We start from the raw sequence: 12,984 nt of genomic DNA, 5'->3' as shown, positions 1-12,984 counted from the left end.
GAGGATCAATAACTTGCCCCTCATTAGCACTGCTACACTTCAGTCGATCATATCCTGTGTCCAATGGTTTACTGTTGCACATTTCCCCTGGTTTACACTCAAAGGGCAAGGCAGCACTTTATTTTTTCCTTCATATCAAACTTAAATGTTTAAAGTAATTGCATTTCATGTGCCTCAGGGGAAGGTTTTACCTGTGGCTTTCTTGAACAACCTTTCTCTAATCGGAAAGTCTTCTCTGATGTGGCTGTATGTAGGGGATAATGAGTTAATCATGGGGATAGGGAAATTGAGTAGGATTGCTAATTATGGAGTTAATGCTGTGGAAAGAAACCAGGGATAAGAAAGTGAACCACAGCCCCTCCCCAGGTGAGACTTGCATATATGTGTGTTTGATTGTGTGCACATCTGTATGCGTCTGTCTGTGTGGATGATGCATACATTCCGGCACATGTGGGTGAGTCCCTGTACACGTGTGTGCATCTATTATGTAGGTTTACCGTCACCGGGAGCTAAAAAGTCATTATGAAACAGACGCCTCACAGGCCCTCACTAAGCTGTGCTTAATAGGTCTTACAGAAACTCATCAGCGGGTCTCTACACTCCCACACAAACACACACACACACACACATACACACAGGTTTGCTAGTCACTTCACCGGGATATTAAACATCTCTGAGCAAACTATGGCATCAAGACAACAACTCTCCTCAGAGTACTCCTTGATTGATGTGCTTTTTCATGTATTGTCTTGTTCCGGTTAATGTTCCTTGAAGTCACAGCAGTCCCAAAAAGCTACAAGAAAAATGCTTTTTTTTTATTTGCTAAGGTGCCAAAGACTCAATAACCATCATTCATTCCTATGCCGGGGAGTGTGATGCTCCCAAAATCACTGATGCATTACAGCTTGGCAAATTAATTAATATTTGACCGGTGAAATACAGGGTGAAAACATTTGTGATTTAAAGTTTGAATAACTATTTTCTTTACGGGGTGAAGGTGGCAAATGGTTATGGTGATGGTATTTCTTCAAAGCAAATTTTTTATAGCCGTCCTTAAAGCCTCTGGGTGACTGTGACTGTGTCTGGATGGGGAATACTGTGCTTGTGTTGGAACTTGGGCTGTATAGCTCTGGCTACAAAGGTGAAAAGAACCCTAGATGCTGACGTAATGGATTGATATTTGACGAGTGATTTTTCAGTGAAATTTGGTCAAACCACAGACTTTTAGTGCTCAGTGGGATAGGGAATTTTACATCTTTAAGAACACAAAGTATTTGGATGATACATCTGAAACTTTGTGATGAGAAGTTAACACAGGGAAAAATTTCCCATATGTTTCTTCACTGATGTAGGCAGAGAAAAAAAATGTCTTCTTTGGCCATCCACATCACGGCATGTTTTTTAGGGATTTTTATTCACACTGGCTGGCTTCTATCCACAAATGAGTTCAAAGCAAGGCAGAATTCCTGAGGGCCTGTATTTTAGGATAAACTGACAAGAGCTTAGAGGTCAAAGTTTTGGGTCACACTGACCTCTTGCTCTTCTTGTACACAGAAACACGATTACTCATATATTTTATAATGTCTAGATTACTTTTATATTCTTAATTTATCAAAGAAATAGCACTGGACTATGTCCTCCAGCACCTCTACTGTTTTTCATTTTCCTAAGGAGAGATCCAAATATATTAAGGTCAGTTTAATTTGACAAAAAATGGAGAAGCAAAGAATTTTGTTGCCTGATAAACAATACTTATTTTTTTAATCAAAGTATTGTTTTTTCTGCACTGCTCTTAGGATTAGTGTTTGTATATGTATTAACTATAGACTGCCACTGCTTGTCCCTATTATCTATTTTTTTGTTTATTCCCTCTGTACCTGCAGGCACACCTGAGCCACTCAGCCGACAAACCACTTCCCCATTCAAATCCTGAGGGTCCCTTCCTCATCTAACCTTCTCTATCCACCTCCCTGCAGCACTGCCCAGCAGATGGCAGAGGGACACATCCATCATTGCTTGTGAGGAGTATCACGTTCGTCGCCCATCTTGGCGTAGTGCGTGGCGCCTCAGGGCGTGTCCATGCCAGCCCCACAGAGCCAGGGATCGTAGGCATGTCAGCTGTTGCTCCGCCAGCTGCAGATGCTGCTCATTTGCAGGTTAATGTATTTCGAGGAGAGTTGTGTCAGAGTGCTGGTGAGTGAAGCAAGCCAGCCATCCAATTAGAGCAGAACAGATTAGGGGGCGTTTTACACGGAAAAGACAGAGCGACAGCCTCGAGGGCGTAGAAGTGCAGGTGTGTGAGAAACTGTCTTACTGTTAAAGTCTTGTTGTTGTTTTCTATAGTTGTCCTTCTCTGGCAGGCGTATTGGGAAACGGCGACCTTAGCAGTAGGTTTGGAAGCTTCTGTTGGTGTGTCCTGTGTACAAAAACAACACACACATTGTTCATGTTTAGTTATCGCCTTAATTTCTGAGCTCTTGTAAATTGTTGACAGGCTAAATGTGTAAATGTGTGAGGCTGTATTCCATGCAAGTACAGAGCCAAGAGTTCAAATTGAATTACATAAAAATGTAGCGTTTTGCCTCAGAGAAGTTATTTTTATGACTGTGTGTCTCCAGGGCAACAGGCTAATGACACTCATCTCACAGTCTGGTGGCATCCAAATCCATTACGCCACCTAACCCGTGGCATTACAAATCTGCCTGCCATCATCCAATTTGCCTCCTGTAAATTGCCTTTTCATTCTACGAAGAAATGGTTCCCCATTTGTAATGTATGTGTCAAAAGGATTACCAATGTAATATTAATATTCTCGCAGACAATTAGACATCACAAAAGGGAACACTGTGTCCATAAAATTACCCCTGGATTGTGTGGGAGGATGATACAGAGAGGGGAGGGAGAGGAGAAAGAGGAAGAGATTATCACCACACCGTGTTGACTGGGACTGAGGCTGCAAACGTAACAGGAGTGTCTCAAAAAGATAATGAAAGGAGCTGCTACCTCTCACACTGCAGGGCTGAATCAATCAGTCAGAGCTTCACAAAATGTTCATCATTTATTCTCTGCCAGGAGTCTGTCCTTTTGTCAGTCAAAAAAAACTTAGAATATATTTCATGGTACAATTTTTCTGCCAATCAAAAGTAAAAGTGTCTTAAAAACTCCCTCACTGTGCTCCCTCTGAATGCGACGGGGGCTTCTCAGTCATTTTTCCACCTCAGCTGCAGTTTGTTTAATCCAATATGGGATTGCGAGTCCATGGAGACAAATGTCTGTGCTTCAGCGTGCAGAGGTTTGTTTTTCCCCAGTTGGGCTCAGTTACATTACAGGCCTATAACTCTCTGGAAGCTCTCAGACTGATCTCATAGGCAGCGTATCCCCTCATGTCTTTCTCTCCTGTGTCCTCTCCACCTTTACTGAACGGCTCACATGTAACTAAGCTGATGTAGAGCAGGGAGGTAACGCCATTTCATAGGGAATACACTTTTCACCATGATGACAAACTCAGGACATTTTTACTCAATTTAATGATCTAATAACCTACCACACAGGTTTCCACCTTACACGTGAAGCACAGGCTGGAATGCACACCAACTTTCTTCTGCTATGTAAGCACTACCAGAACTGCTGGTAAAAAGACTCAAAGATGAGGAAGTTATTGATAAGAAGTTGTATCTTGATACAACTCATCACCACAATAATTACCACTTGGCACTTTGTTAATTATTGTGGTGATGACAAGTTAATTGTTGATGAAGATAATGAGAGGTCTTAAATGGTTTGGTTGCTTCATTGTAGATGTTCCTTATTTTACAAAAAACAAACAAAAAAAACCTTATTTACTTATGTGCATTGCCTTTACACTACCTGCATCCAAATGGAATTGAATCCCTTTGTTACTCGTACTGATCTTGTTTCCTCTTGTCTAGATCTTTGCTTGTGTTGTTCTTGTTTTCGTATGTACATTGCTTTGGATAAAAGTGTCTGCTAAATGACAATGTAACATTGATGTCAATTTTAGGAACGTTAGCAGCTGCTCAGCCAGCAGCCCTTTTTTACCTGTTAACCTTTGTCACCACAAAGAGAGTCAACTTTACTTCACACAGTTTTTTTAGGTAAGAGAAATCTTCTGCAGAAAATTCTGCTCACAAAAAAACAAGTTGGACAATAATCATTGAAATATATCAACGTAAATAAACTAAGTTCCTAGATACAAACACGAGTTACTGTTAGTGGCAGCTCAGCTAGCATGCCTGCCTTACTTCAATGCCCAGTTGATGGATATAGAAGAGACACTTATGTAAGCTCAAACAGCTTTATCTATATTTTTATTTATCTGTTTATTTATTAATTTGAAAATATTTTTAATAACCTTGTTTTTTTAGGAGGAGGAGGAGGAACAGAAGGAGACCCATTTGGGCAATTCCGCTCCTGGTAGAAAAACTTTTGCCGATAATAATGAAAAACCGCGTCGACTTAAGACTTTCAAAAAGTGTTCACATAAAATGTGAAACTGCTTTACAGCATTTTGAAGCTGCAGTGTTTCGTATTTAGTGGAATTAAGCAGAACAGACTTAGTCAAAATTTAATATAATATTCGTAAGAATGTTAAAAAAAAAAAAGATCACCTGAATATCAAAGTTGTTTTGTTTTTATGAACTTAGAGTGAGACGTATATCTACATAGGGAGCGGGTCCCCTTCATGGAGGCCCCCATCTTCCACTGCCATGTTTCTACAGTAGCTCAGAATGAACAAACTAGTAAGATACAGGTTAGTTTTTGGCCACGGAAAATGCAGTGGTTGGAACAAAAGTTCACAAAAGAGTTTGTACTGGATGTTTTTGATGGTAAAAAATGGACAAATGGAGGACCATACTTATCATGCAACACAGAAGCTTCTTGTCCTCAGAGGCCACTGTCCCCTTTTAAATTTATAACATTGAGAGGGGTGGGCAAGGGAATGTTTTGATTTAGAATCTGACCACTAGACATTTTGAAAAAAGAAATAAGGTATTGAGACAAAAACGTTTTTTTTTACCACTCTGTAATCATGTTTACTTCCGTTGTTAAAATAGTCACGAATGTGGACGGTATCAGGGTTTTATAGCCCCCAAGTGGACACTTGAGGAACTGCAGTTTTTAGTGCTTTTCTGCATGTTTCACTTTTCAGCACAGGAGGGTTTCAGCTTAATCTTTTATATAATTTTAAAAATGTTTACCCTGGTTGTTTCTGTTGCTATGTGTCCCAGCCCTGAGGAGTCCACCCACTGCGGGTTCTGTTCTCCAAGTGCCATCTGCTGGAATGAACAGTTACAGCAAGGGAAGCAGGTTTTCACCCACTGCTGGGATTTTCTGTTGACATGCCAGCCCTTTTCCTGCCTCCATGTTAATGTCTGTCACACAGGTGGAGATGTGCACTCAGATGAGATAATGAAATCCTCTTGGGCTGCTGCACAAGTCAAATGTCATCCTTCTTCCACCTGTTAAGGCGGCTTCTTGCCTCTGCACCCACACGCCTGCACACCAACATTACCCTTAGACACCTGACCCACCTGTCCCCTGACAGAAGAGTAAGGGCGGATACATGTTCACCAGCCAGATGCAAACGACATTCCAGTCCTCTCATGCAATCTATCCTTATACCTTCCCACTTAAACATCCTAAACAGCCTCTCTGCAAGCCACGAAACGATAGTACATTATAAACACAAACACTACAACTCAATGGTTTTAATGCTTCAGATTCCTCCCGGCTCAATGTAGAATATTTATGATGGTACACATTGCATTTCAAGACTATCAAGAGGAGCTGCAGGCAAAAGTGCCCAAGAAGTATCCTATTTGGGGAATATTTTATCCCTACATGGTAGCTCTTTAAATGGATTTATGACTCATAAAAACAATCTAGTGAAAGCGGCGCACACATAAATGCCACCGCGTGTTACCTCATTCGCTTCTGAGAGGAATGGCAGCACAAAAACAGGAAGAAAAGTGGGCCTGTGGTTACCTGGGGAGATGGGTCAATAAATGTCAGCATGGCATCATTAGCCTCGTCTACTAATGATGCAGCCAACTAGATGCACACCACCCCTGCGCCACACTCACATGGCCATGTGGAAACAATACTAGAAGAAGACAAAGCATTTTTTGGGACATGAAGGCACAAAGTCAGCGTGACTGTTCATGCCGTCACAGGCTGTTGGAAGGAAACATCGTTGGAGCTTCAGGAGATGAGTGTTTTTCCATCTCCACTGTGGGAGGAACACCATATTTCTTTATTTTGGATCCACATGCTGCCAAACTCTCAAAGTGCCATCCACAAGGGGAAATGTGTGCATGACTGTGTCTGTGTGTGTGTAGTCAGTCGCTCTGAGCCCTGGCGTCCAGCTGATGGGTTCATTTGACACTCCCACGTAATATGGGGGCTGTTTCTGTTGCTATCAGCGAGGTGAAGTGTGGAAATATGAGCAGAGGCAGTGGGAAGTATGATGTGTCCTCTTCATAAGAGCTCCCTGTCAACAGGTGACACTATAGATTTGACGGTAGACGAGGAAAGAAGCTCACTACCAAGCAAGATGAAATGCTTTCTCCAATAAGATGGTAATTCAGAATCTTTTCAGTGAGTCAGGTTGTTTGGTTAAGCTCAGCAAGAGATTTCCAGTGACACTTGGATGTGTGTCCTTAAATCGGTTATATTGAATACAATAGCACAAAGCCTCATAACCTCCACATTATCATCAGTCCACATTAAGTTTAGTGTTAAAGACATTTCAATCACATAAGACATTAATACTTATGTCCATTGGTTTAATACCTCCTTATCTGTTGGGAGAGGTGAAACATAGTTCATTTATTTACCTACAGAAACATTTGGTCATTGTAGATTAAAAAGTGAGTGATGTAAAAAATATAATGATGAATGATTGAGTAGTTGGACTGTGTAAACCTAAACAAAATCCCTCATGAGTTAATTAAATGTCAATGTAAAGATGCGATTACATGCGAGTTCAAGTTGGGTGACGCAAGTGATGCGAATAAAATGGAGCTTGCTTGGAGGAAAGTGAGTGAGGAGGTCGGATTATGTGGTAGATTGTGAAAACCTCTGTCTTTCACTTGACTCCAGCTATCGGTTGTACTGGCAAGTTTGCATTGCCCCAATAAGCATAAACATACTCTCATCTTTCTATTGACAAATTTAAACTCCTGCAGTGTTCCCTACCAGACTAGCAGAGGGGAAGAAGTACAGCAGGAAAAAACATAACACACACTAACACAAGAGTCATTGAACTTTCCATAGCCATGAGTTTCTGCTTCAGATCAACACTGTAATCTGTTCTGCTGTGGACTGTGGGGTTTCCACATTGTATCTGTCAGTGTAATGCTTGTTTTGGTTACAGGGTTCCCACTCTTTTCCAGAGATCATTTTCCAGGACATTTCCAGGACATTTTCATTGATGATCAAGCTGGTATGACCGTCTAAATTTAGTTCCTAATTTAGTTCCTAAATAGTCTAATATGTTCCTCTCAGTGGAAGTCTACATTGAAAGACATGTAGTCTATGGCTATCAATGAAATCATCTCTTACATACTTAAAAATTATGGCAAATTGATAATAGAATAGCCAGGGACCCCTTACAGGTGAGAAAATTGTCCATGGCCCCCTCATAATTGTAACACAGATTAATCACAGTAGTGATGTGTCATGATCAAAAGCTGCGGCTCTGAGAGTCGATGCTTTATAGTGAATCAGAAGAGCCGGCTCGCATCAAGAGAGAGAGCCGGCTCCCAGTTTTTTCCTTTCCCTCCTTAGCTCTCTCAGTGCTCAGCCCCAGCTCTGCTCACAGCAGAACTTTGTTTTGATTGGTCAGCATGGCGGCCATATGGCCAATCACATGTGAGGATATAGGATACAGGTGATGGAGGGGAGGCTGTGTATCCTGGCTTCATCTGTTCCTTCAGAGAGAGTCTTCTTAAAGACCGGGCAAATACTCACTGAGAGGAGAAATCGGATCAGCCCATCCAAGCTGGCTCATCTGATTTTTCTCAATACCAACCTGAGGACATTAATAATGTTTGCTTGAGTTTGGTTCTGGTTCTGTTTGCTTGAGTTTGGTTCTGGTTCGGTTTACCTGAGTTGGTTCTGGTTCTGTTTGCTTGAGTTTGGTTCTGGTTCTGTTCTGGTTCTGTTCTGGTAAGGTTCTGGTTCTTGTTCGGTTCTGGTTCGATTCTGGTTCACGTCTGGTTCGGTTCTTGTACGGTTCTGGTTCGGTTCTGATTCGGTTCTGATTCGGTTCTGATTCAGTTCTGGTTCAGTTCTGCTTCAATTCTGGTTTGGTTCGGTTGCGATTCGGTTCGGTTCTGCTTCGGTTCTGCTTCGGTTCTGGTTCGGTTCTGGTTCGGGTCTGGTTCGGTTCTGATTCGGTTCTGGTTCACTTCTGCTTCAATTCTGGTTCGGTTCCGATTCGGTTCTGGTTCGGTTCTGGTTCGGTTCTGGTTCGGGTCTGGTTCGGTTCTGGTACGGTTCTGGTTCGGTTCTGATTCGGTTCTGGTTGGGTTCGGTTCTGGTTCGGTTCTGGTTCAGTTCTGGTTCGGGTCTGGTTCGGTTCTGGAACGGTTCTGGTTCGATTCTGGTTCGGATCTGGTTCGGTTCTGGGTCGGTTCTGGTTCAGTTCTATTAGGGTTCTGGTTTGGTTCTGGTTTGGTTCTGGTTTGGTTCTGGTTGAGTTTGATTCTGGTTTGGTTCTAGTTGAGTTTGATTCTGGTTCTGTTTGCATGAGTTTGGTTCTAGTTCTGTATGCTTAAGTTTACATCTGGTTCTAAACCTAACCCTAACCCTAACCCTAACCCTAACCCTAACCCTAATCCTAACCCTAATCCTAACCCTAACCCTAATCCTAACCCTTATCCTAACCCTAACCCTAATCCTAACCCTAACCCTAATCCTAACCCTAACCCTAATCCTAACCCTGACCCTAATCCTAACCCTAATCATAACCCTAACCCTAATCCTAACCCTAACCCTAATCAAAACCCTAACCCTAATCACAATCCTAACCCTAACCCTAATCACAATCCTAACCCTAACCCTAATCCTAATCCTAACCCTAATCAAAACCCTAACCCTAATCACAATCCTAACCCTAACCCTAATCACAATCCTAACCCTAACCCTAACCATAATCATAACCCTAATCCTAACCCTAACCCTTATCACAACCCTAACCCTAACCCTATCCTAACCCTAACCCTAATCCTAACCCTAATCCTAACCCTAACCCTAATCACAATCCTAACCCTAACCCTAACCCTAATCACAATCCTAACCCTAACCCTAATCCTAACTCTAATCATAACCCTAACCCTTATCCTAACCCTAATCCTAACCCTAATCCTAACCCTAACCATAACCCTAATCCTAACCCTAACCATAACCCTAACCCTAATCCTAACCCTTATCCTAACCCTAACCCTAATCCTAACCCTAACCCTAATCCTAACCCTAACCCTAACCCTAATCCTAACCCTAACCCTAACCCTAACCCTAATCCTAACCCTTATCCTAACCCTAACCCTAATCCTAACCCTAATCCTAACCCTAACCCTAATCCTAACCCTGACCCTAATCCTAACCCTAATCATAACCCTAACCCTAATCAAAACCCTAACCCTAACCCTAATCACAATCCTAACCCTAATCCTAACCCTAACCCTAATCCTAACCCTAATCAAAACCCTAACCCTAATCACAATCCTAACCCTAACCCTAATCACAATCCTAACCCTAACCCTAATCCTAATCCTAACCCTAATCAAAACCCTAACCCTAATCACAATCCTAACCCTAACCCTAATCACAATCCTAACCCTAACCCTAACCATAATCATAACCCTAATCCTAACCCTAACCCTTATCACAACCCTAACCCTAACCCTATCCTAACCCTAACCCTAATCCTAACCCTAATCCTAACCCTAACCCTAATCACAATCCTAACCCTAACCCTAACCCTAATCACAATCCTAACCCTAACCCTAATCCTAACTCTAATCATAACCCTAACCCTTATCCTAACCCTAATCCTAACCCTAATCCTAACCCTAACCATAACCCTAACCCTAACCCTAATCCTAACCCTAACCCTAATCCTAACCCTAACCCTAATCCTAACCCTAATCCTAACCCTTATCCTAACCCTAACCCTAATCCTAACCCTAACCCTAATCCTAACCCTAACCCTAACCCTAATCCTAACCCTGACCCTAATCCTAACCCTAATCATAACCCTAACCCTAATCAAAACCCTAACCCTAATCGCAATCCTAACCCTAACCCTAACCCTAATCCTAACCCTAATCAAAACCCTAACCCTAATCACAATCCTAACCCTAACCCTAATCACAATCCTAACCCTAACCCTAACCCTAATCCTAACCCTAATCAAAACCCTAACCCTAATCACAATCCTAACCCTAACCCTAATCACAATCCTAACCCTAACCCTAACCATAATCATAACCCTAATCCTAACCCTAACCCTTATCACAACCCTAACCCTAACCCTATCCTAACCCTAACCCTAATCCTAACCCTAATCCTAACCCTAACCCTAATCACAATCCTAACCCTAACCCTAATCACAATCCTAACCCTAACCCTAATCCTAACTCTAATCATAACCCTAACCCTTATCCTAACCCTAATCCTAACCCTAACCCTAATCCTAACCCTAACCATAACCCTAACCATAACCCTAATCAAAACCCTAATCCTAACCCTAACCCTAACCCTAATCCTAACCCTAATCCTAACCATAATCATAACCCTAATCCTAACCCTAACCCTAATCATAATCCTAACCCTAATCATAACCCTAATCCTAACCCTAATCCTAACCCTAATCATAACCCTAACCCTAATCATAACCCTAACCCTAACCCAAAGCCTTACCCTAATCCTAACCCTAACCCTAAACCTAACCCTAATCCTAACCCAAAGCCTAACCCTAATCCTAACCCTAATCCTAACCCTAACCCTAATCCTAACCCTAACCCTAATCATAACCCTAATCCTAACCCTAACCCTAATCCTAACCCTAATCCTAACCCTAACCCTAATCCTAACCCTAATCACAATCCTAACCCTAATCCTAACCCTAACCCTAACCCTAATCCTAACCCTAATCCTAACCCTAACCCTAATCATAACCCTAATCCTAACCCTAACCCTAATCCTAACCCTAATCCTAACCCTAACCCTAATCCTAACCCTAATCACAATCCTAACCCTAATCCTAACCCTAACCCTAACCCTAATCCTAACCCTAATCAAAACCCTAACCCTAATCACAATCCTAACCCTAACCCTAATCCTGACCCTAATCCTAACCCTAACCATAATCATAACCCTAATCCTAACCCTAACCCTTATCACAACCCTAACCCTAACCCTATCCTAACCCTAATCCTAACCCTAATCCTAACCCTAACCCTAATCACAATCCTAACCCTAACCCTAACCCTAATCACAATCCTAACCCTAACCCTAATCCTAACTCTAATCATAACCCTAACCCTTATCCTAACCCTAATCCTAACCCTAACCCTAATCCTAACCCTAACCATAACCCTAACCCTAATCAAAACCCTAACCCTAACCCTAATCACAAACCTAACCCTAACCCTAACCCTAACCGTAACCCTAACCCTAATCCTAACCCTAACCCTAATCCTAACCCTAACCCTAATCCTAACCCTAATCCTAACCTAACCCTAACCCTAACCCTAACCTTAACCCTAACCCTAATCCTAACCCTAATCCTTACCCTAACCCTAATCCTAACCCTAATCCTAACCCTAATCATAACCCTAGCCCTAACCCTAACCCTAATCCTGACCCTAGGATCAGGGTGAGAATTATTTTGTAACAGAAGAAATGCACACAATTGGGCATTATAAGGCTTCTCATAAAACACCGTACGTAAAGGGTTTTCAACACAAACTATTATTTTTTGCAAAATTAAGGTAAAAAATATACGGCTACAAAAGATCCTAAATTAAGAGCCGTTTGAGAGTCGAAAGAGCCGGCTCTCTGAATAGAGCCGAACTTCCCATCACTAAAGCACATGCTTACTACCATTTGCACTCTTAGTTGCCTTGGAACTATTTGTATTGTAAAACGTATCAGTGTAAATACTTCAGACCTGTACCATAGTGATAAACAGATAAAACTTCAATTTGAATCAAGTAAATACCACTTGTATACTTTAAAACAGAGGCTTATTTCATTCCTTGTGGACTCAACATGACAGCATTTATACTTTTCAAGTAATTGATCTTAAACGCTTTCAGAAAATTAACAGTAGCAAGACTCACATATCCCTTCAGCAACCAAATGGTACCATAACAATGGTGTATATGCTGTTTTGTAATGGCACAGCACAATTTTATAATTTATTAGAAATGTATTCAAATTATTTCACGGACCCCCACGCTATGGTTCGCAGACCCCCAGGGGTCCCAGGACCCCACTTTGAGAACAACTGAGCTAGAGTACGGTAATTGAGCCAAATGTACCATAAATCATAAACAATATACCCCCGTTTTCTGTGAATGCATGATTATGAAGTGAAGGAGAAAAGATGTGAAAAAAGTTGCGCAGTGTCGCTGTCTTTTCCAGCACAGCGTGCACTCAACTTTCAATGAACGGGAATGTGTTTTGTTTATAGGGTCAGGTCAAACGTAGCCATGTTGGGATCATTTTCCAGGACTTTATGTGATTTTCCAGGACATTTTACTTTTTCTCCCATTTTCCAGGTGTTTTCCAGTACTGGAAAACTGGTCAACTGATTTCCAGGTTTTCCAGGTTTTCCAGGACGCGTGGGAACCCTGTGGTTAGCAGAGAGGATGTGATGTCAGCCCTGCGGCTCAACCAGCCAGTTCGCTTCTGCACATGCCTTGGCTGCACCAGCACATCATGTCAGTGACT

At 41.9% G+C, this 12,984-nt stretch overlaps 1 protein-coding gene across 4 annotated transcripts in view; it reads right to left on the bottom strand.

Annotated features, from left to right (window-relative positions):
- Nucleotides 1–12,984, bottom strand: part of dntt (deoxynucleotidyltransferase, terminal) — a 140,561-nt gene that overhangs the window by 66,914 nt on the left and 60,663 nt on the right. For all 4 annotated transcript variants that reach the window (XM_034681132.1, XM_034681131.1, XM_034681130.1 and 1 more), the window contains one exon: nucleotides 2,315–2,416. In XM_034681132.1, the coding sequence (XP_034537023.1) occupies nucleotides 2,315–2,416 (102 nt within the window). The remainder of the gene's footprint in view (nucleotides 1–2,314; nucleotides 2,417–12,984) is intronic.

The sequence above is a fragment of the Notolabrus celidotus genome, chromosome 4 (assembly GCF_009762535.1).
Source record: "Notolabrus celidotus isolate fNotCel1 chromosome 4, fNotCel1.pri, whole genome shotgun sequence".
NCBI lineage: Eukaryota > Metazoa > Chordata > Actinopteri > Labriformes > Labridae > Notolabrus > Notolabrus celidotus.
Note: the sequence above shows the minus strand (reverse complement) of the source record. Positions and strands in the feature narration are given on the sequence as shown.